This window comes from Schistosoma mansoni, chromosome W (genome assembly GCF_000237925.1).
Source record: "Schistosoma mansoni strain Puerto Rico chromosome W, complete genome".
NCBI classification, from domain to species: Eukaryota; Metazoa; Platyhelminthes; class Trematoda; order Strigeidida; family Schistosomatidae; genus Schistosoma; species Schistosoma mansoni.
Genome location: NC_031502.1, coordinates 58067591 through 58092918, shown reverse-complemented (window position 1 = coordinate 58092918; position 25328 = coordinate 58067591). Strand labels below are relative to the sequence as shown.

At 38.4% G+C, this 25328-nt stretch overlaps 2 protein-coding genes across 2 annotated transcripts; one reads left to right on the top strand and one right to left on the bottom strand.

Moving 5' to 3' along the window:
- Window positions 1-688: 688 nt before the first annotated feature.
- Smp_163880 (putative btb and poz domain-containing protein) lies at window positions 689-16042 on the top strand (the record flags this gene model as incomplete). Its single annotated transcript, XM_018790300.1, has 6 exons — window positions 689-779; window positions 2769-3216; window positions 9949-10252; window positions 11594-11784; window positions 13695-13872; window positions 15590-16042. The coding sequence occupies exons 1-6, from the start codon at window positions 755-757 to the stop codon at window positions 16040-16042; spliced, it is 1599 nt and encodes a 532-aa protein (XP_018655657.1). The 5' UTR covers window positions 689-754.
- A 4269-nt stretch (window positions 16043-20311) lies between these two features.
- Smp_163890 (hypothetical protein) lies at window positions 20312-24159 on the bottom strand (the record flags this gene model as incomplete). Its single annotated transcript, XM_018790299.1, has 3 exons — window positions 20312-20419; window positions 23438-23582; window positions 24119-24159. 3 exons carry the CDS (start codon window positions 24157-24159, stop codon window positions 20312-20314), a joined length of 294 nt encoding a protein of 97 aa, XP_018655656.1.
- Window positions 24160-25328: the final 1169 nt, after the last annotated feature.

Sequence of the window (25328 nt, the reverse complement as noted above, 5' to 3'; positions counted from 1 at the left end):
CATAGAGCATCAGTTCCCTCAAGATTCTAGATGTTCCATGTAGACCATTCGCATTGTCTAACACGGAAGCCAGGTTCAAATCTTACTACATCTTACCACCGAGAATGGAACATAATACATCTTGATATTAGATCATTTAGACTGGTGGTTACATCATAACTCGGTCGATAGGATTCTATCAGTAACAAAAACTAGACAAGGATCGCTGCTCATTGATCACTTAGTATAAATAGAGATCCAAAGGCCATTGCCAGTAGATTAATATATCCGGTTGTTTCAAAAGGTTCAGTACTTCTCAAACCAATTTCAACGTATGCTTTATTTCTTACTAGTATACCTAATGAAGTATACATTCTATGTCTTAATATTGATTTGTTTTGCCATCAATGTCTTCCTGCGTTCCTTTTAAAATTTACATTACTTTCAAATTATAGTACCAGGTGTTAACTTAGCATGTCCTCGTTTCGGTTGTTCACTAATTGCTGGTGAAAATGGAACGTATCCACATTTTTTTGTTGAACATTCTCTTGATTCGGATGAATTGAATGTAAATAAATTGAATATTGAATCTTTGAAGATCAATGAGGATGATAGTTCCATTGCAGACTATTCCGAGAGAAATGTAATTCCGGGCGACACTAACGATGATAGTGACAGTATTGAAGATGATGATACAGACGAAGAACAAGACGAGATTCACTGTAGATCTCATTATTTCCAACAACAAAACAATGATCAAATTCAGGCACCAACTATGGACATGATGTCTGATAACTCAGGTATTCTTCTACTTAAATTTTGGCACATTAATTGTTGCGACTTTTTATTATGATGGTAGTAACAATGGTAGTAGAAATGACAATATTAATTAGTGCCTAATATTTTTCAAACTCAGCTGAAAATTTTTTTATTTATCTTTATTCATGATTACTTCTGCCACGTTTCTCCTTTGTGAAGACTTAAGTAGTGTTGTGTTTAGTGATTAAACCATTATTACTCTTTTAACCAGTAGATCACAATCTCAAACCCAACTCCATCTCGTTTCTGGAAGCCAGATAGGGCATGGGATCAGCAACCCCATCCCATAGAAAACAACCTTGTTAAAAACAATGCTGACCAGAATAAACAAATTAGGCCATTTAAACTCTGTCCCCGTAGTTGAGGAATTATAACGTCTCATGGGGAAAGCTGAGATTCTTCGTAGGTCACGAAATCGGTACTAATTCTAACAACCAGAGTAACGATTAATATAGGTATATAGAATATCCGGACAATGTGGAGACCGGGAGGACTAATCAAATGGCTCTCAGAAGTATATTCCAGAATCACTACGTGTAGCTTCCCTATTTGACAAATGCTAATAACCCTCTGTGTCCGGATAGGATAACTAAAATGATGGTTTTGTTTTTACTAAAAGCTATAAATACGTGACAGACGTGTACCACAATCGACACTGTTTGGAATAACATTCCTTCCACTTATCTTCTGTCTTCCCACTTGCGACTTGGGAAGGTTTTAGTGTTGAGGCATTTTCTTGGCTGTGAGGTTCTTCATAATGCAGTCAGCGGATAGCAGGAAAAAAGTAGGTGATAGTAGACAACCTTGTCAGACATTAGACCTCATTTGGAATAAATCTGTGAGTTATCCCTTATTCATGGTTTTACAATCCAGTCCGCCGTAGGAGTTAGTGGCGATCTGCTCAGATACTCCATAATGTCGAAGAATATTCCACAAAGTTTTCTTGTCTATGCTGTCGGATTGTTTCTTATGACTTTACGAAAGTCGTCCAAACAATTTAAAGAGTATTAACATTCATTCTAGAGGGAAAACCAATTACTGATGATGTACAGTTGATGAGTCGGTCATTTTTATGCTTATTTGTCCTAGAGTTTGAGTGTCTTTACTGTTGAGTCGATTAATTGAATGTGAACCTATGATAAATATTGTTTGTTGTCGAACCGCTTATTTTGTATGTATTCATGTTTAAATATTTCGAGAAAACAAGACGGTCATTCGATGTATTCGACTTCGGGTGCACTGGTCCGGTTACTATGACTTAATCATATCCTGTAATTTAAAAAGCTATAAAAACATTAACGAACCATCATTCAATTCGCGAAAATCCAAGCATTATTACTGATTGTTGTTAAATCTCTCGATAAACCTGAAAAAATGTGTATAGATTAAAATACCAATGATAAGTGAAGTTCAATCGTATTGTGTGTGAAACAGTTGCCCTCTAATGGTTAGACTTTCCGCTTAACCTGAAGGTTCTAAGTTCAATCCATGTTAGTGTCTTGGATGTCTACTGGTGCTAGCATGAAACCGTTGTGCAGTGCTTCCTGGCTCTTAACGACTGTCTAATTACAATCACTCAGTAATGTAAACTATCAGATTTAACAATCTTCGCAAGATCCCTGCAGTAACAAAAATGTCTTTGTTGTACAGTTTGATCTAACTAATTTTCTTTTACTAATTGTGACTTCCACGACATTACTTAACTTTAATTCGTATACAATTTCATCACAAGTGTTAAGTTGCGTTGGTTTTTTGTTTCAATTGTATTTAATTCATAAGTCTGTATTCTACCTGATCTTGTATACCTAGTTATACAATAACCATCATTCAATTAGTTTTGTTTATTATGAATTCTAGAAATCTTGTGACCACCATCTCCATAATTGATTTACACTCTTATAAATGTATATGTTAATCTTTAACTGTCTTAATCTTAAATATATATTTGATTTCGTAAATTTATTTTGCAGGTCATTTATTCAGTCGTCATCATGATCATGTTCAATTGCCTCGAAGTTCTTTACCAGAAAGCGTAGTTTGGGGCATAAATCATACACTTAACAATAATTCTTGGAGTTCTTTGCATTATTCAGATAATAATCAAGTATGGTCATCTAATGCTCAAGATCACATTCAACATAATGGTTCAAATGTTACTCCATTTGACGGAAGTAGCATTTTAAATACTCCAATAGCGCCAAGTATTACCAACTTTGTGAATGATAATAATAAACCAGCCCGTTGGATTCAACCATCTTCAAGACGACCTGTTAGTCAGCATAAACCACCACCACCGCATTCAGAATATGATGTAGTGCGTCATTCGTTGAATGATCCTAATGCTAATATTATCATTCGTTTGGGTAAACCTAGTATTGTGAATACTATACGCATGCAATTGTGGGATCAAGATTTACGGTAAATTAGTTTCAGTTCGTCATATGTACCATTTAGAGTTTTAAAAGCGATGTATATTTAAAGTTTGCCGACTCACTTTTTATTGGAATACTTTTTTCGATTAGAAAATATGTATGTGAAGTGATAATGCTGTTTATCGTAAGAACCTATCTGGTTAATGGTGTGACGAGAAAAACTAATCTCTTGAATTGTTTTTGGTTTCCTTCAAATGAGGCTGTAATTACAGGAATGCAATTGTTTTGACATACTCCGAGTATTTATTAATTCTTCTAGACTGTTTATCCTAGCACTAACGATCTTCGGCTAAACAATGACATGACGACGGTGAGATAACAGCCGAGAATAAAACTAAACAACTGTTGGTCCAGAATCCAGTTCTCTCACACTCACTCGCTCGACGACCACGTAGAACACAACACAGCATGTTGAAACGTTCAATTATATAATTGCTTTATGTTATATTTAGAACTTAGATTCTTAGTATGCTGCGTATAACTTAAGCAATCGAACGCTAGAACCTTCCCAAGTCGCAAGTGGGAAGACAGAAGACAAGTGGAAGAAATGTTATTCCAAACAGTATCGATTATGGTACAAAACTGTCACGTATTTATAGCTTTTAGTAAAAACGAAACCATAATTATAGTTATCCAATAGGGAAGCTACACGTAGTGATTCTGGAATATTCTTCCGAGAGCTGATTGAATGGAATATGTTCGGCTCTTTTTGAGCTTCTTAGAGCTTCCCCAAGTCCACCCGTGGACCGTCATCACACTTTAATGACTCAACCCATGCAATAACATAGAGTAAATTCTTAACCAAACGTCGATATAATTAAGAAAGTAGGAACATAGACATAACTACGCCATATGGGGAAGAGAATTGAGTGACAAGTCCGTTGTAAAGTAACAGTATAACACAAAACAACGGTTAATGCATCACATGGAAGATTACAAGTTAGAGAATACAAAAATACAATCCTTCAGGTATTTAATAATTGTACAACAGAAGTAAAACTAATAGCTTCAGGTGGGACCGTTACAAAAGTCCAAAAATTTTTTTGTATTTATCTCTATATATGTCAATTAACTTAACCCTGGTAATTATTTTAAATATTTAAAATGGAGCCGAAAAACTGATAGATTTAGGGTTTTAAACGATATTGAATTAGGAAAACTAAATTGGATTAAAATGATTGATTTTAGGAATACAAAGAGTAACGCGAATAAATTAAGGTTTTCATTTTTCTATATTATAGCTTGTGGTAAGATGATTGGCCCCCAAATGCCCTGGTACGGCTGAGAGTGGGGAAAGTCCGCTCTCCCTCTCCAAATGCTCTCACATGGCCACGCGTATATAGCCTCTGTCAGGGAAGTCCTACTCACTGCCTTCTCGTGGCGGGGGTGTAGTTTACGAAATTGAGAGGACAAAAAGCGAATGTACGGCGCTTTAACCGGGTTGATGGACACGGCGAGTCCACCTAGGGGAGTTAGAAGATCCTGATTCCAAACCAATGATGAACATGGCGTCCAGTATCCTGAGAGAACAAATGGCGTATGAATCAATCGTTGGTGACCGGCTACCATGGGACTGCATCTCCTTGTGATGCTCCACTGCCTTGTTGATCGGATCTTTAGGTCTGTTATGCTTGAGCTAAATCGATTCCGCGGTAACGAACGAAAACCAATGACACAATGACACGATAAGCTATTCTAATCGGTTGTCCCAGGCCCCGCTAACTAGATGAAGAAGTCCAAGGCAAGTAGGGGAATATGTATGTATTCCATAAGCAGCCGAGTACAAGCAAATCGAATAAGGGAAAAGTCAAGCGCATTTATACAGCAACAAATTGTCCTTGAGCATTATTAGTAAATAGCACACACAAAGAAACAACGGACCAATAGCGTTTAAGATAGTTTACAAGTGGGAAATATGACGTGAAGGTAAAAAGAGCGCTTTTGGCGCGGAAACAGCTAAATTCAAATTTTCAAAATAAAACTACAAAACTAAGCCATTTACCAAGTAAGTTCTGGGGATTTGACATCCCCAACACCTCCCCTTTTTAGTAACGGACATTCTTTGGGTCCACCTGCATTCTAACTGTCTGTCGCCGTTGGCTCAGTGACCATCTTCGGGACCGTAGGTCGACCTTTTGTGCTTCTTCATGCGTTGGGACTGCCGGCAGATTAAATGTATCCAATAGTACGTCCAGCGGAATCTTTACTTCGGTCGATGGGCGCTCTGGTGTTAACCGCTTGCGTAGTTGATTTCGATGTCTGGTCCATCTGTCCGTTCCTACCTCAACCTCATACATGACTTCTCCCACCCGTCTAACCACACGTGCTTCGATCCAAGGATCACGATTTGCTCTGTAGTCCCGAGCGAATACTGGGCATCCAACGTTGTACGTGGGTAGCTTCCGGGACGTGGTTTGTACTAGTGGTGGTGTGGTTTTCGGCAGCATCAAGTTGTGGATGGTCCTCAACCGTCTTCCCATGAGGATCTCTGCGGGGGACTTCTGCTCCGGCAGCGTGTCGTTGGGGGTCGTTCTGTAGGCAAATAAAAAATTCTGCAGTGTTTCCACTGGCGTCCCCTCCCCTTTTGACTTAATCAGAGCCCTCTTGAACGTATCCACGAACCTTTCCGCTTGCCCATTCGATTGTGGGTGGTAAGGTGGGGCGCGAAGATGCCTGATGGTTAGGCGTTTGCAGAACTCTTGGAACTGCGCCGAGGTGAACTGCGAACCGTTGTCGGATACAATCACTTCCGGTAACCCGTTTCGTGCGAACAACTCAGTCAGATGTTTCAGAGTCTGGGTGGTCGTTGGTGGAGTGACGGGAACAATCTCCGGCCATTTTGAGAAGGCGTCGACCACGACAAGATATGTGGTTCCGTTGACTGGACCGGCAAAGTCGATATGTATCCTAGACCAGGGATGCTCAGGCTGTGGCCATGGGACCGGCGGTACCTTCGCATTGGACTTTGCAGCTTGTTGACACTGAGCACATTTGTTTACTAGATCCACGATATGCTGGTCCATGAGGGGCCAGTAAGCATAGCTTCTGGCGATGGATTTCCTACGCTTTATGCCTGGATGACCAATGTGGAATTGCTTCCGCACCCTCGGTCGTAGGGATTCTGGCACCACCACTCTATCTCCAAACATCAAGCATTCATTTACGACACATAATGAGTCACGACGATGGTAAAGCTGCTTCATGTCACCGTCAAGTTCAGTTGATGGCCAGCCATTGGTGATGTAGTTCATCGTTTTCTTAATGATGGGGTCGTTTCTGGAAGCAGTTTGTATCTCAGATTCTAAGACTGGCAAAGCACGAACAGCGGTTGTCAGGTAGCATTGCGCGTGGTCTTCTGTCGAAAGAGAAGCGATAACGGCATCTTCATCGGTCGTAGAGTGTTCGTTGATGAGTTGTGACAATGCGTCTGCTTGACCAAAATGTTTGGTGCGTCGATACTGAATGTCAAAATCATACCCCAAGAGGATCAAAGCCCATCGTTGGAGACGGTTTGCAGAGTGGGCCGGGACGCCAGACTTCGAACCAAAAATTGCGAGAAGGGGCTTGTGATCCGTAAGGAGTGTGAACCTCCGACCGTACAAAAATTTGTGGAACCGCCGCACCGCAAACACCAGGGCGAGAGCCTCCTTCTCTATCTGACTATACTTCCTTTCTGCCGGGGTCAGTGTTCGGGATGCGTGCATGACAGCCTTCTCTGATGCGTCTGGAAACTGATGAGAAATGACGGCTCCTAAGCCATACGCTGAGGCATCTGCAGCTACAATGATTGGCATGCATGGATCGTAGTGCGTTAATAACAATTTCGAGCTGATGATGGACTTCAGTTTACAGAATGCTGCGTCACACTCTTTAGTCCAGTTCCACGTACTGTTCTTGCTCAGTAGGCCATTCAGTGGGGCACGAATGTCATGCATTGAAGGGACGAACGCGGCATAGTAAGAGACCAGTCCCATGAAGGAACGCAGTGCGGAGATATTCGTGGGCGTGGGCATCTGTCTTATCGCTTGGACGTTTTCAGGATCCGGTCTGCGGCCGACAGCATCAAAAATAAACCCCAAATACTTTACGGACCGTAATAAAAACTGGCATTTCTCAGGTCGTAACCGGAACCCGTTTTCACTAATGCGTTTCAGTACCGATGTCGTTCGTTCATGTAGCTGTTCTAACGTTGCGGCAACAATTAGAATGTCGTCAAGGTAAGCCGCGACTCCCGGGATGCCCGATAAGATAGTATCCATTAATTGTTGGAAAATAGATGGTGCAGTCTTGACACCGAATGGTAAACGGTTGTACTGAAATAACCCACGGTGAGTGTTGATAGTAAGCAGCTCCCTAGATGCTTCGTCTACTTCAACTTGCAAATAAGCATCAGCGAGATCCAGTTTTGCGAAGAATTTTCCCCCATTCAGCATCGTAAACAAATCTGCAGGAACTGGTAAGGGATAGTGATGTTGTTCAAGGGCTGCATTTAGACCTGTAGAAAAATCAGCACATATTCGTAAGGTGCCGTTTGCTTTCTTGATGACCACTATCGGTGCTGCCCAGGCGGAGTAAGAAACGGGAGTAATTACTCCTTGTTGTTGGAGGCGGTTTAATTCTTCATCTACTGTTGGTAACGTCACATAAGGCACGGGTCTTTTGGGACGAAAGACAGGCTTAGCTCCCGGTTTCAAACGAAGAGTTGCTTTTATGGTAGAACACTGTCCCAAACCAGGCTGGAAAATCGATGAAAACTGCGCCATTAGCTTCCTGGTATACGATTCAGTGCCATGAGGTTGTGATATCATGTGGCATATGGTATTTAGTGGGACATCAGCCAATTTCAGTTGATCGAACCAATCTAAACCAAGTAAATTTAGATCAGCTGGAGTTATATGACATACCCCGGTAAATGACGACTCCCGGAAGGTCACTCTACATTCCAATTGTCCTGCTAAGTGTAGGAAATTACCACATGCGGTACGAGGCTTTTTAGTTGTTCGCTGCAGGCTAGGGCTACCCATTTTGATCCAATTTTTGTGTGATAGGATGGTGACGTCTGATGCGGTATCTATTTGCAATCTAAAAAAATGTCCATTAATATTAATGTTAATGAATTTCCTCTCACCTGGTGATGAGCTCTGACAAGAAGATACCAAGCTCAAAGAAGAGGTACAGGGCTTTGGAACCGTCTTTTTGGTATTACTGGATCGATTTGGTGTGCTCTTAAGGCAAAACCCGTCCTTGTGGCCAACGACCTTGCACTTCCTGCATCGGTGTTGCTTAAATGGGCAATTCCTTACGTAGTGCCATGCACCACAATGCCAGCAAGGAGTGGAGGGATTTGTTCTGGTCTGTCGAATTGGGCTGAAATGAGTTGGACTGAATGCAGCGGGAGCGCCCTGATTCTGGTTAGTTGTCTTTTGGATTACTCGTACTTCCGATCGACTAGACCCACCACTCTCAACCATCGACGTGTCTCGTTGTAGATTTACTAGGCGTTGATATTCATTAGCCATGTCATTTAGTGTGAGTTTTGGATCTTGGTCCAATCGACATAGTAGTCGCGTTCTTATGTCACTGAACTTCTGGGACTGAAGGCTGCAAATGAGGATAAGGGCTTTGAACTGGTCTTCAGATAAAGACTTTAACCGGAACCGTTCGCATTCACGGTTAACGATGCCCACATGCGTAAGGAAGTCATCGTCTTCGTTCATAACCAGCTTCAAACATCGGTAACGGGTGTTAAACAATGATGAATTGTCCCCAAAATGTTGGCTTAGTGTCTGGACTGTGTCTGCGAAAGAGCGATCACGTGGATTCAATGGCAGGATCAAATTGCAGTACCTGTCCAGCTCACTTGCACCCAACTTCCGAAGTAGCAGTCGTACCTTCCAAGCATCATCTTGATTAGCAAAATCAAATTTAAATAGGTCTTCATAACGCCGGAACCACATGTCAAAAGTAACGTTTGCATCAGGATCATAATGAAACTCAGCAATACTATTTGCGATGCCGTCTACTGATGGTGCTGTGGTTGCATTAGCTGTGCTAGGCTGTGTAGGGGGCGAAACTTTCATGTCTGTCAGCATTTGTATGAGCTTCAGCTGCTGTTCAAGTAATGATTCGAGTCTAGAAGGATCCATGTTTCCAAACCACCGTCGCCAATTGTTATGCTTGAAACTAAATCGATTCCGCGGTAACGAACGAAAACCAATGACACAATGACACGATAAGCTATTCTAATCGGTTGTCCCAGGCCCCGCTAACTAGATGAAGAAGTCCAAGGCAAGTAGGGGAATATGTATGTATTCCATAAGCAGCCGAGTACAAGCAAATCGAATAAGGGAAAAAGTCAAGCGCATTTATACAGCAACAATTTGTCCTTGAGCATCATTAGTAAATAGCACACACAAAGAAACAATGGACCAATAGCGTTTAAGATAGTTTACAAGTGGGAAATATGACGTGAAGGTAAAAAGAGCGCTTTTGGCGCGGAAACAGCTAAATTCAAATTTTCAAAATAAAATTACAAAACTAAGCCATTTACCAAGTAAGTTCTGGGGATTTGACATCCCCAACAAGGTCAAAGGTTCCGTGTGTGCCTCCCTAAGAAGACTACCTGCTTTTGGGCACTTGAGCAGTATCACAGCCCTCACACAAATCTCATTTGATTTGTGTGGCGCACATATATCTGGTGCCCTTTTGTATCAATATTTATGTGTTTAAATAAATTAATTAACTTTAAACTTTTCTCTATTTTCATTTTGCTTTATTTTCTACATACATTTAGTTCTTATTCATATACTATTGATGTATCATTAGATCAGTCTACTTGGCATCGTATTGTTGATTATCAAAATTATATGTGTCGTTCATGGCAAACATTATATTTCCCATCACGTGTTATCCATTTTATTCGTATTACAGGAACAAGAAATACATTTAATCGAACATTTCATTTAATCACATTCAGATGTTTTTATAGTGAGAAAGTATTTCAACAAGTAGATGGATTTATGGTAAGTAGTTTGTTTGTCTTTTATTTTCTTACGGTTCTTTTAGCAAATTTAGCTTTACTATTTTATTATCATTACTTAACAATTGAATTTGATTTACATATTCATAAATAATTATTCTCAGTATAGGGATTTGTAGAGATTGTAGTATTTTAACGGTTGAATCCACGAGTTGACCTAAGCTTGACCACGATTGAAAACCTGGAAGTACTGGACAGCCGTTTCGTCTTAGTATGGGACTACTCAGAAGTGTGCATCCGTGATCCCGCACGCGGGGCTCGAATCCAGGACCTTCGCTCTCGTGAACGAACGCTTAACCTCTAGAACACTGAGCCGGTGGTATCGAACAGTGTTAATGTCATTTGCTCACTAGTGACTAACTTTAAAATTGAATTCTTGGGTGGGAAGCCATAACCAGTGGAGTTTAATCCTTACTGATAATGAAATAAATGTCTCAAACATTTGACCATTTAGTAGCTATCTCTCTGGACTCAGTAACTCAGTGGATAACTCATTTCCGTTTGAGCTAAAAGGCACTACATTCGCATCCAAATATATGAACACTGGAACGGAGGTACATCCAGTCAATGAATCTCAAGACGAGAAGCGCATGTTGGATCCCACTGCAAATAACATATATTCTGTTAAAAATTTCAATGTAAATTTTGACCAAAGCGTTTTCGCTTGGCATCGGGAGGATTTTACCACTGATGATGAATCCGATTGCGGAGCCGTGGACACGCACTGACTAGTGTTGGGGTTGGTTGGAAAAGAGTTAGGGGCGGCCAAACCAAGACATGGCATCAGTGTTTGAAGTCACTAACTTCTAGTCTGAGCCATGTTGGCAGATGCAGACTACCTGGTTGGGGTCCGCGTGACTATCGTAACCAATGGTTGGAGACTCTGTGTGACATGGCTCAGAATCGATCACAATGGCGTAGGTGTATACACTCTTTATCTTCCCTTAAACCTTGAGATTAAAATTGCTTCATATCTCTCTTCCTTCCTGTACTATATCCTTATATACAACCTTTCTTGATATACTACCACCACTAAATTAACTACTATGAATCCGGTGTTCATCTTGTTGTGCTAACGACGTATGGCAACTTGAACCGATGCATGTTGTAGCTGACTGACTGACTAACTGACTGACTGACTGACGAGGAGTTCCATATTAGGACGAAACGGCCATCCAGTGCTTTTAGGTTTTTATTTGTTGTCTAGCTTATATCGGTTCGTACTCTTAAATTCAATAATCTCCACAACCCTATACTGTGGTATATCTAGTACCATAATCAATAATATGTTAAGTTATGTTTGAATTGTCCTTCTCACCTCTAGGTTCCGACATTTAATGTTGCAAATGTCGATCATGGCGCTACTGTTTTAGAAGGTGTTAGCCGAAACAGAAATGCACTAATTGATGGTAATATTCGAATGTACGATTGGAACTCTGGTTATACATGTCATCAATTAGGCAATGGTGCTATAGTAGTTCAATTAGCTCAACCATTCTTATTACGTTCAATGAGGTATATTTAAACTTGTAAACTTTCTGTTGTCATTTTTGTTTGAGGTCTTTTCTTGTTCAGTATTTCTTATCTTGAATTATTCATGTCACTATGTTATAAGATTTTACACGTTTTATTATTTAAACTTATACCGACTTGAAAGTTATTCATTGTTTGAAGAAGCAACTTACATGATGTCACAAGATGCCGAAAAAAAACTCATTGGTTTATCACACATAGCATCTTTTTGAAAAGGAATTGACTCCTACTTGTTTGCATTACTGCATAATTAAGTAGTTAAAACAAGTGAAAATTATGAACTCTATTGGTTAACTATCTTCTGTTGTTAACAATGGTTGATCATCATGTATGAACTAACTAGTAAATGATGATGGGTCGTGTTTTTTCTAATGCCATACTTCAGCAAAGATACGAAACCCTGATGGTTATTTATTTATTTAAGCACATAAATATTGGTACAAAGGGGCACAAGATATATATGCACCACACAAATCTCATTTGATTTGTGTGAGGGCTGAGATACTACCCAGGAGCCCAAAATGAAGCAGGTGGTTTTCTTAGGAGGCCACACACGGAGCCTTTGACCTAAAGGTCTGATCCACAAGGCAATGGAGCATCGTGAGGAAATGCAGTCCCATGGTAGCCGGTGACCAACGATTGATTCATACGCCATTTGTTCTCTCAGGATACTGGATCCCATGTGTACCATTGGTTTGGAATCAGGGTTGTCCAACTCCTCTAAGTAAACTTTCCGTGTCCACCAACCCGGTTAAAGTGCCGGACATTACCTTTTCGTCCTCTCAATTTGGTAAACAACAGTAATGCCACGATAGGGCAGTAAGACTTCCCTGACAGAGGCTATGTATTCGCGTGGCCATGTGAGAGCATTTGGAGAGGGAGAGCGGACTCTCCCCACTCTCGGCCGTACCAGGGCATTTGAGGGCAAAGCTGATGGTATTCATGGTAATTCAGAAGATGTGGTATCAATCTATGGAGTCATTGACTGTTTTACTGTGAGCCATATGGGTGGGTGAAGACTATCTAGTTCGTGTCTAGGGAATTACCGCGAACCCTACGACGTCAAGTAAGAACACCAAGACTGGTACAAAGTACATATTTATTGATCTCAAAACACTACAATGATCCTAGTCGAAAATACACTCATTATATATTGATTGTACACCTATTTTGATTATTGATTAGAATGAAATCACATAAATGAAAAATACCCAGAGTTATAAAAAATCACATGCTGTGTGTCATATTGAGCATAGTTCATGTTAATTTAATACAAGAATATTGTATCTTCAAGGAATAGCACACACAAATTAACATTATGCCGAATAAGATATCATGACGGGAAACAAAACAAATATTACGCTGAATAACAATTTCACTTATCTTGGAAGTCTAATCAGCCCTAATGCGTTAGTGTCTGACGAAATCTCTGCATGGATCCAAAAGGCCCGTTAAGCTTTTGTCAATTTACATGACCTATGGCGAAGATGAGATATCCGTCTATCAATTAAAGGACGAGTATACTGCACAGTAGTTCGTTCTGTACGCATGTGACAGACCCTACGTTGTATGTGATTAACTGACTGGTCTCCAATAATTCTGCATAAACCCACACACCTAGGGATAACGATCAATTACTTCATGAACTGACTTAAATTCTTGGTTTCGCTCAGGTCATCATTCTTTCAGTCTGCACCAGGGTTGCACTTTGGGATAGGAGATTCCATCCCTCAACCACCCCAGGTTCATCGGTAGGTTCAGCTTGAATTTTCAGTTAAAGAAGCATAACTAGAGTCAGACTAGAGGGCAAAAATAAAATGTACTTTAATTATCGTATTTAAGTACAAATCTGTTTCCTTTTATCTTATCTTTCTTCTGTACAGATTTTTGCTATGGGATTTAGATTCACGTACATATTCTTATTCTGTGTATGTATCAAATGACCGTGTCGATTGGAAACTTGTACGTGATGCTTCTACAGAACCATGTCGTTCTTGGCAGATAATTAAATTCCCATTGCAGTTAGTAACATTCATTCGTGTTGTTGGCTCATACAATACAGCTAATGATGTACGTTTTTCTCTTTTAATTGTTTGATTGTTACATTATCTAATTTTCCATTCTTCAATGTTCGATTGAGGTTTTCGGGCGTAAAATACCTTAATTTCACAATGAATTAATCAACTAATTTTCTGTTAATGTGTTATGTCCGAACACCGATCGATACCCATAGACTACCTTAAGCAGCTAATACACAACAAGCACAAGAAAACTAGTAATCTATGCTTGACGTTTGGCCCGTTGACTAAGTAGCCGAAACAAAGAGAAAGGAAATAAGGCCAAGGATCATTAGTCAAATATTCATTTATATACATACAAGACTAGATCATTCAGGGGACCAATTGAGTAACAGTAACAACACGGAACAACAACATTAATGATGTGAAAAATTGAGTATTGGATACATATATAATCCGTTCTAGTTTCTCAGCAGAAAATGCCATAGCAACAATTTACGGTTCAAATAAAAGCTTGAAACTAGGGCACTATAAAATTAAATACTACTCAGTGCATATGACATATTTGGTTTTCATCACAAATTGATGCCAATCACCAAAAGCCAATGAATTATTAATGGAAACTGCTTCGTTTTAAGCTGGGACATTCCTCAACATTCAACACCTTATCCTAGGTCTAGAACTTTAACTTTCTGGTGTTTTACCGAGCGTGACACTAATCAGCCACTGAGTTTATTGATTCATATTTTGCAGCTTCAACCAGTTAACGATATTATGCCAACACCATCTTCTGATGTTATCCGTGGGAAAATCTTAAATGATGTTCCATTATTATTATTATTATTATTATTATTATTATTATTATTATTAAGGTATGCTTTCTCAGAACTATTTTAATTGTGAATTAACCTACATTACACTAATAAGTTGTAGTAATACCAACATAGACAAAGATAATATTTTCTAATATCATGCGTATAATATAATTGTCCTGTGAATGACATCAGTAAATTTTGGCTCACTATATATTATGAATATTTTAGTCCCCAAAACAGGTAGAAAAATGAAGGATCATGCGTTGCGTTATTGGTTAGATAATCACTCTATCGTTACTATATTTATAGTTTTCCAGAAAGTCCTAGGAGACCAAGGTCACATGAAACTAGAAACCCATTCGATTTTCTGTACACAAACTAACCTTGGAATAAAGCTGTTGTTCACATTTCGCGCTTTTTATGTATTGTTCGGGTTGATGTTTATGTTGGAGGAGTCCTAAAAATGTCCCTCATCAAGTCCTCAGGAGTCCAGAAACTCCAATAACTTTTATCTTCGCAGGAACATTTTAAAAATATAAAATCACTTGCTACGGTTTTGATTGGATATTTACCTATACTTCTACTGTATGTATTATTGTTCCTGAAGTCCAAGGTCATGTGTATTACTATAAATACGCATATTTTTCTCTATATAGATTAAACTTGGAGTAAAGCTTTTATTCAAACTTCCCGCATTCTTTCTAGTGTTCCAGTTGGCGTTTAGAAGTAGTTGGAGATATCAGGACCGGCTAGGAAGACATGTCAATAACAAGATGTATTACTTTAGAAGTAGCTTCAGGTTATAGGAAGCGGCTAGAAGGTTTGTAATAAATGTTCTAGTAGCAGACTTATCAATAAACGAATGCAAAACCTTGATAAAGTAATCATCGAAAATCTATTTAATTATATTTTCAGGTTATATTAACACTTTATTCTTATTTTTTTCATTTATAGGTGTTTCATTTAGTCCACTTAGAATGTCCTTATCCTCCAGCACAAACAACAAAGGATACTATTGAGGCAAATTTTGTAACAATATCAAATCCACCCATAAATACAACAATAGATCTTAATAATAATCCAGAAATTGTAACACTTTCAACTCCTACAACAGTAGTCGTAACTCAATCTACTAGTGTAAATGATAGTAGTAATCATATGAATGAATCTCATTCAATAATAAATTCAAATGATCCATCAATTATTAACCCTTTAACATCATCAGATCATTTATTACTTAACTCTTCTGGTAATATTAGACCTGTATCAAATATTCAAAATACTACTAATGATGAAGTTCTATCATTAAACAATAATGATCGATCACATTCAACTAATATGACTATTATTCATACAGATTATGATCTATTACCGGATTTATCTCATCATTCAATTCATCCTACATGAATAAGGTATTATTCATTCATTCATTCAATAGAGTCAGTGATCTTGAATACCTTTAACAGTACTCAAGATCACTGATTCTATTTGAAACTATTATACCTAGTTGCCATGACAATAAAATATGTGTATATTATATTATATATCTCAATCCACCCTATTCAAAAAAATCTATGGAACCAATAAGAGATCTTTTTTAAATTTTTTTTTTACTATGATCTTGTTCTGTTTTATCTCTCATATTCAATTAACATTTTAGTAATATTTTCATTTCACCAAGAAAAAAGATTTAACCTTGTTTTTTTTCTTTCTCTATTTTACATCAACTATATGACTGTATTATCTATTTTATCCATTATATTATGTAACCCTTCATATACATGTCATGTTCTTATTGTTCATTTGATTTTTATAATCTTCTCATATTAGAACTCATCTTCGAACAAAAGAAATATTTTTATTAATAATTTAATTTTTCTTGCATAGTTGAGATCATGAGTCAATTGAAGCTAGACCACCAAGAGAACCTGGAAGCACTGGACGGCCATTTCGTTCTATTGCGGCACTCCTCAGCAGTGCGCATCCAACTATGCAAATCGTCAGTCAGTCAGCTACAACGTAGGACCAGGCACATATATGCATCGGTCCAAGTTGCCATACGTCGTTAGCACAACAAGATGAACACCGGATTCATAGTAGTTAATTTAGTGGTGGTAATATATAAAAGAAAGGTTGTATATAAGGATATGGTATGGGAAGGAAGAAAGTTATGAAGCAATTTTAATCTCAAGGTTTAAGAGGAGATAAAAAGTGTATAAACCTACGCCATTGTGATCGATTCTGAGCCATGTCACATAGAGTCTCCAACCATTGGTTACGATAGTCACGCGGACCCCAACCAGGTAGTCTGCATCTACCAACATGGCTCAGACTAGAAGTTAGTGACTTCAAGAGCTGATGCCACATTTTGGTTTGGCTGCCCCTGACTCTCTTCCAACCATCCCCTACACTAGTCAGCATAGCGCGTCGTGGTAATCAGTGTTCAGGTATACATAACACGTGGCCCAACCATCTCAGTCGATGAAGATTCATCACCTCATCAACTGATTTACCATCGTTCCCTAATACCCTGTACCTAACCTCACTATTACTTACCCGGTGATCCCAGCAGATGTGAGCAATATTTCTAAGACATCTGTGGTGAAATACTAGTAACCTACGAGTATCTTCTACTCTTAATGGCCATGTTTCACAGCCGTAAAGTAGAACAGAGCAAACTGCTGCGCAGTATACTCGTCCCTTAATTGACAGACGGATATCTCGTCTTCGCCATAGGTGACGTAAGTTGGCAAAAGCCAAACGAGCTTTTTGAATCGGTGCAGAGATTTCATCAGACACTAACCCATTAGGGCTGATCAGACTTCCAAGATAAGTGAAGTTGTCGATGCGTTCGATCACTTCACTCCCTATTCTTAGTTCAGGTGTTGACGCAACCATGCAAATAATAAATTCTCCGAAAAAAAACCACTAGTTTTTTTATTGGTTATTTAAATCTTCCCATTGATGTCGAAGTTTGCATTATTGATGAATTTCTTTTTTGACATCTAATTGGTGAGACCCAAATAGGATGAAATGAACGTTGTGGATTGTACTACTAGCTATCATCTATCTTTGCTTGCAATAATAAGATATTCTGAAAATCAGTATAGAAAAAGGCACACACCATTTAGCACGTATATTTATGTTGATACGAAATACTAGGTAATGATAACCAATTTAAGCGTACATTATTTGAAAAAAATGTCCAAATGCCCTGGTACGGCCGAGAGTGGAGGGAGTCCGCTCTCCCTCTCCAAATGCTCTCACATGGCCACGCGTATATAGCCTCTGTCAGGGAAGTCCTACTCACTGCCTTCTCGTGCCATAACTGTTGTTTACGAAATTGACTGGACGAAGAGCGAATGTACGGCGCTTTAACCGGGTTGGTGGACACGGAAAGTCCACTTAGGGGAGTTGGAAAACCCTGATTCCAAACCAATGGTGCACACGGGCTCCAGTATCTTGATGGAACAAATGGCGTATGAATCAATCGTTGGTCACCGGCTACCATGGGACTGCATTTCCTCACGATGCTCCATTGCATTGTGGATCAGACCTTTAGGTCAAAGGCTCGGGTTGTGTTCCCCTAATAAAACCACCTGTTTCGGATTGGGCAGTATCACAGCCCTCACACAAATCAAATGAGATTTGTGTGGTGCATATATATCTTGTGCCTCTTTGTACCAATATTTATTTGTTTAAATAAATAAGATCTAAGGATTTTGGACAAAAGTTTGATAGAAGTGTGAAATAATGAAAGTTATAGAGGGATATACAGGTCTGAGTGAAATCACTACATAGTACAACATTAGTGGCACTTTTCACTCTATAACAAAAATAGATTGAAGTTAGACAATAACACTGCTAGATACCAACTTAGTGGTCTAGAGTTTAAGGATTCGTACTCGCGACCGGAGGTTTTGGTTTCGACCTCAGCATGGGCAGCTTCACACACGGACGAAATGGCCGTCCAATGTTCTCAGGTTTTCACTAGTGATCTGACTAAGATCATCTGGCGATATAAACTTTGTGTGAACTTTATGATCTCCACAAAACCTTATTCTAACGAAATTAGATTCAGCAATCATAAAGTTATCAGTAGTACACAAAAAACTAATAGCATTTACAAAATGAAAAATCATTAAATTTGCTTTTGTACGGGAAACATTACATGTATTACCATTAAACAGTCTATGTGCTATAATTTTGATTTCGTTTATTCGCATCATAACCTTTGGTAAATCATTATTAATTAGTTAGAGTTCTCAGGGAGTAATGGTACCAAGTGATAACACCTTGGTCCCTGTATACTTCTCTTCATACTTATATACGAATGTGAGAGGAATAAAGGCGGAAATCCATTTCGGAAACCGAGGTGACAGATAAGGAAAGTTCACCTGAGGGAGTTGCAATGTACTTGTATCATGTAAACATTGTGCACATGTTCTCGCATCCTGAACAGTAGAATGGTGCACGAATCCATTCTGGTCAACATCTGGCATGGTACTCTCTCCTGATTTCTCTCCTCTGCCTCATGGATTCGACATTTAGGCCAAATTATCGGGCATTGGTTTACTTAGAAAACCACTTACATTTGCATATCAGTTAGGGCAGCATCCCAGTCCATACAAGGACTTGATAATAAGTAGGCATAGGGAAAATATTCGGTATGCCTCACCAACTATTTAGACGAGTTCTGAGGTCATTTTTTTATAAATGGCTTCAATTTTCATTGCTTCATTTCCTTATACCTTCCTTTTTTACTCATTTTGTCCATACCCTTATTCTTAAATTCACTCAGTATCTCTTCTCAATTGAAGGTCATGTGCTGTCTAGATGATATAAATTTGCTGAATTCTTAATTTTATAAATGTTGTCGAATACGAAATGTGATACAACTTCTCTGAAGCTACGTATGCCACTTAAACTTCTTCGACGTTCTCACCTTAACATAGTTTCTGAGATATCTGTAGTAACTTTATATATTGGAGTACGTTACATAGTTGATACACATATAGTAGACTAACCAAGTACTGTAGACTTGTTCTCCACTTGTCTATTCGGAAAGTTTATTTCATGTACCTTTTTTCAGGTACTTTGTGGTATTGGCTTCCGGTTTCTCTAGTGTTAATGTCGCATAGAAGTACGGAAGTATCATTAGTCGATTCTATCCTACATCATAAGTTATCTATGTACTATAATCTTTTAAGACTTAATCTTACAAGCTATTGATTATTAGTCAAGTCTATAAGACAGTGTTGCACCTTCACTCAGATTGTACATTCCAAAATGGCTTGATATGCTTGTGTTCTACCAAATTCTAATCTTCTGAATTCTTCATGTCTCTATCCTTTTTCTCTTTCCAAATTTATTTCACTGCATTATAGTCCTTAAATAACATCTTCAAACCCTAATCTTTCAAATTATGCTTATACTCTTACTACTTCTACCACTATGGGATTTGACTCGACAACTTCATCTCTGTTCTAATGTGATATGGCAACTCGAACTGATGTACGTGCATACGAAGTTCTACGTTGTGACTGACTGATATGCTTGCATAAAAGACAAATCAAATCGAATATTTATTTAAAATTAATCACAGGTTTTTTTCATGTAGAAAGTAGTTTCAGTTTCATCTTCAAAGTAAGTTCATTTATTTTACTACTAATGTTCTCAAGTTAACCAGTCATCATTTTCGTCATTCCTTGAACATTCTTCGTTATATGAATCATCTTGATCATCTAATGGTATTATTTCAGGAAAGCGATAGATTTTAGAATTCTGAAAATATAAAAACAAAAATAAGCCACAAACAGACAAATAGATGTCATACATAAAATGTATCATTTAGAACGATGTTGTAAAGGTTTGATCAAGTTATTACTATGTAGTATGGTAGACTCCCTCTATAGGTTAATTTATGGTATTCATTTTTTGTTAAATCTGAAGCGTTACGAATTCACTAGTAGCGAACAGAACAAAGACTTGTGACCAGGGACCGATAAATTAGCTATTCTGACGCGACCCAGACCCAGCTAACTAGAGTAAGAAGTCCAAGTTGGAAGCGGAGAAGTTATATTCCGTAGCAGCCAGAAGCACAGCAATTAAATAAGGGAAAAAGTCAAGCGTATATATACGGCAGCAAATTGTCCTTGGACATCATTCATAAATAGCACACACAAAGAAACAATGGACCAATAGCGTTTAAGATAGTTTACAAGTGGGAATTATGACGTGAAGTTAAAAAGAGCGCGTTTGGCGCGAAAACAGCTAAATTCAAATTTCCAAAATAAAATTATAAAATTAAGCCACTTATCAAGTAAGTTCTGGGGATTTGACATCCCCAACATTTTTGTGTATCAGTATTGAATGAACATACAAAAGACTTTTGTTTTTAATCATTTTTAATAAGGACTTGAGTTATTCCGTTGGGGATATATTCTGACTTCATTTTGATCAGTCTTTGTTGGAGTGTTTGTTTATCTTGTCTAGAATAGGTGGATAAACCCCCCGCCCTGTATTCCAATGCTATCATCTATTTTTTAAAAATTGTATGACGAAGTAGCTATATAGAAGCAACCCGATTAGGGTGTACATAGGTCAACGAGAAATGACCAACGTTCAGTTCTGATTATCAACAACGTGAAAAATTAAAGCCTTGCTAATAACGATGTAAATGCCATACCCGTTGAACGAGTGTGTGTCTGTTTGGACCCATTAGTTTAATGGTTAATCAATTGAGCTTTCTAGGCTATAGGTATCTGGTTCGTGTCTCGATGTGAACATTGACATTGGGGTTCATGTACATCCAGCTGATGAGTCCAAGATATAATGGAACGCGTGTCCTGGATTCGAATGTCATAAATCACCTAATTTTGCTTTGTTTTTGTTCTGTTAAAATTAATACTTTTGAATTTCATTTTTATCATCATTTTCTGTCTTTCGTGTTATCATCTTGGATTATAGTTGCGACGATCTATCCAATAGGTTCAGGATAATACTTCTCCCTTTATCAGACTGAATTCCCGTCAAAAATCGACTTTTGTATCCACCTATAAACATGTCAGAATTCATAAAAATCATCTCTCGTCCGGGATTTTACAGTTATTTGTAAGTCATGTACTTACTTACGCCTGTTACCCCTCGTGGAGGAGCAAAGGCCGCCGACCAGCATTCTCCATCCAACTCTGTCCTGGACAAACCTTTCCAGTTCCTTCTAGTTAAAATTCATCCTTTTCATATCTGCTTCTATTTCCTGGCGTAATGTGTCCTTTGGCATTCCTCTTTTTCGCTTCCCTTCCGGATTCCAAGTTAGGGATTGCCTCGTGATGCAGTTTTGTGATTTCCTCAATGTATGTCCTATCCATTTCCAACGTCTTTTCCTAATTTCCTCTTCATCTGGAAGCCGGGTTGTCCTCTCCCATAAAACGCTGTTGCTGATAGTATCCGGACAGTAGATGTTAAGTATTTTGCGTAGACAACTGTTTATAAATACTTGTACTTCATTGACGATGGATGTAGTAGTTCTCCACGTTTCAGCTCCGTACAGTAGGACTGTCTGAGTCATGTACACGAAACTTTAAATATCAAAGCTTAAATAGTCGCTTTATGGTAAGGAATATGAACTTAAAATTACCTAAACATAAATGTTAAATACATCATCTATCAATCATAATATAAATGTTGAAGCTAAAACTTTGTGATTGAAATATATCTGAAGAAGGAAATAAAAAGTTATTTTGTATGTTTGTCCTTCGTTATAGAAGCAAACTTATAATCTATAAAAAGTGGTTTTCTAGATAAGAAGACGTGGTGTGATTGGATAATCATTTCGGTTGTTTCTACGACTCTACTATTAGATATTTATTCATCGGTTACCCGGACTAACGAATATGCAAGCGAGTTTGAGCTTACAACCTAGTGGTTAGAAAAGTTAAATATCTCAACCACTCAGCAACCTCCTGAGAACAAATTTCTACGGCTAGTCACTGAGTCCTAATCGAATCATCCATCATGCTGAATGGTTTCTACGTTAAACAAAAGATCACTGAATGTTGAGTAGTTTACCTCATATCTCCAAGATAAAGGATAACCAATACAGAATAATCAATCGCACTCCATGAATAAGCCGATTCTGCAAGGGTTTTGTTCTGTACTTCCATAACCTGTCCTTACTTATATCTATGCTACCGCTTTGGTAAGATTATTCATTCTAGCTAGCCAACAAGTAAGCAAATTCATTCCATTGCAACTGGAGTAGACTAACCATTTGCGCAGATTACCTTCATTGTTAATCTACAAGCTTGTCTCATATTCCATTCATTGGACATAGTTCAAAAGTTATATTATTATAATCAAAAGGGGTTTTTGTGGAGATTTCAGTATTTTTCATAGTTGAAATCAAGAGTCGATTGAAGCTAGACAACCATGGAAAACCTGGAAACACTGGACGGCCGTTTCGTCCTATTGTGGGACTCACTCCTCATCAGTGCGCATCCACGATCCCGCCTCGAACGGTTGCTCAACTTTGTGGATTGATTGAAGTTAGACATTAACACCATTGATTGCGGCTCAGTGGTCTAGTGGTTAAGCGCTCTACCCCAAGACTGGTAGGTCCTGGGTTCAAGTCTCGCGAGGCGGGATCGTGGATGCTCACTGCTGAGGAGTCCCACAATAGGACGAAATGGCCGTCCAGTGCTTGCAGGTTTTCCTTGGTGGTCTAGCTTCAAATGACTCGTGATTTCATTCATATTATTATCATTATCATTCAATATTATCTCATACTTGACCATATATTACCTTTATACGAGTTCCACTTGAACTGTTACAATGCATTTCAATAGGTGCATTTTTGTAAAATCTCTTCAGTTGTTCTACCTCTTCTTGTTTCCATTTAATATTATTTACTCTATTCATTAAACTATTGTCATTCTGTTGATTTTCACTGAATGACAAAAGAGAAGAAAGGAAAACTATACTAGTGATATAAGTAACTGATGAAAAATTTGTAAAATATATATATTTGTAGTAATTCCATCATTGTTCCTTTTTTTACATCGTATAAACTGTGAATTACGATGGTAAATCACGCGATGGCGTTTGAAGCGAACGGTACTGGGTTCGAGTCCCAGAAGGAACATCAACTCTGAGATGTAGATATATCCAGCTGACGAGTCCCAAATAGGACGAAACGCGCGTCAAACTGGATTCCACTGCTAGCCACTATCGATCTTTGCTTATAATGCTAGTGAATTAAGGATATATTGAGGTAATACGCACAGTATGTACAAATGCCAATAAGAGATTGATTAATTACAGTCCTAAACATCAATGGGAAGATTCAAACAAATTATACTAAGTGAATTTAAACTGTAAATGGTTTCCTTGTTCATTACTTGATGAATCTTTTTCATTTGAAATCTTATCCATCTATCTTCTAAAAACAAACTATTTCACATGTTTGCCAGATTAGTTACTTACTTCTTTGGAACTCGTAAGTCGAAACCAATATACTGTTTCATAATTTAAAGATATTTCATAAATACAAATCAATAAATGTTACTAGTGAAATACTTTATAAATTTCATTTGAGACATTAAAAACTAGTAGGAGACTCTCTGACGGATTCGATTCTGTGTCACCCAACTTCACAGTTAGAGACGTTACCATTGGGCTATCCAGGCCGTGACTGACCTCCTGTAGGACTGAGATGTATTTATAATTGATCGATAGGATTTAATCTGCACTAAGAAGGATCTGACACACATGACATTGATCATCACCCAGTGATCAATCAATTGTGATTAGAGACTAGGAAAAGTGAAAAAGAGTTTTCTTCTACTTATTAACAAAGTACAATTAACCTTATAATTACATTCAATAATAAATCATCCTTCAAATAGATTAACAATTCACTTCTGAATAGAAACAACGAGAAAATACAAATACTATGAATAATTAAAGAGAGTAATCATAGTCTGCAGTAGAACGGGGGATGTTGATGTACTATTAAGTATTAACAGTTAACAATAAAAGAATATGTAATTTCAAAAAGAAGTTTATCTAGAAGATAAATGAAAGTGATTCAGTAGTTATTAATATTTTGTAGTTGAAATCATGAGTCATTTGAAGCTAGACCACTATAGAAAACCTGGAAGTACTGGAAGACCGCTTCGTCCTCTCGTGGGACTCCTCAGCAGTGCGCATCCACGATCCCACCTTGAGAGATCCGAACCGAGGACCTATCAGTCTCGCACACGAGCGCTTAACCTCCAGAACCACTGAGCCGGCATCCGACGGTGTTAATTTCTAACTTCAACCAATCCACGAAATTGAGCAACCGTCCACCATTGTTTTCAGTGAGTTACTATCTCACAACAGACCTTGTTGAATTCCATTGCTCACTGCTTCACACTAGAACTCCAGAAAATACCACTTGAAGCCAGTCACTAGTGAGCATATGATCATTATCACAAAACCCTCTTCTGCTGAGGAGAGCCACAATAGGACGAAATGGCCGTCCAGTGCTTCCAGGTTTTCCCTGGTGGTCCGCTCGACTATCTTAACCAATGGTTGAAGACTAGGTGATATGGCTCAGAATCGATCACAATGGCACAGGTGTATACACTCTTAATCTTTCCTGAAACCTTGAGATTAAAATTGCTTCATATCTGTCTCCCTTCCTGTACTA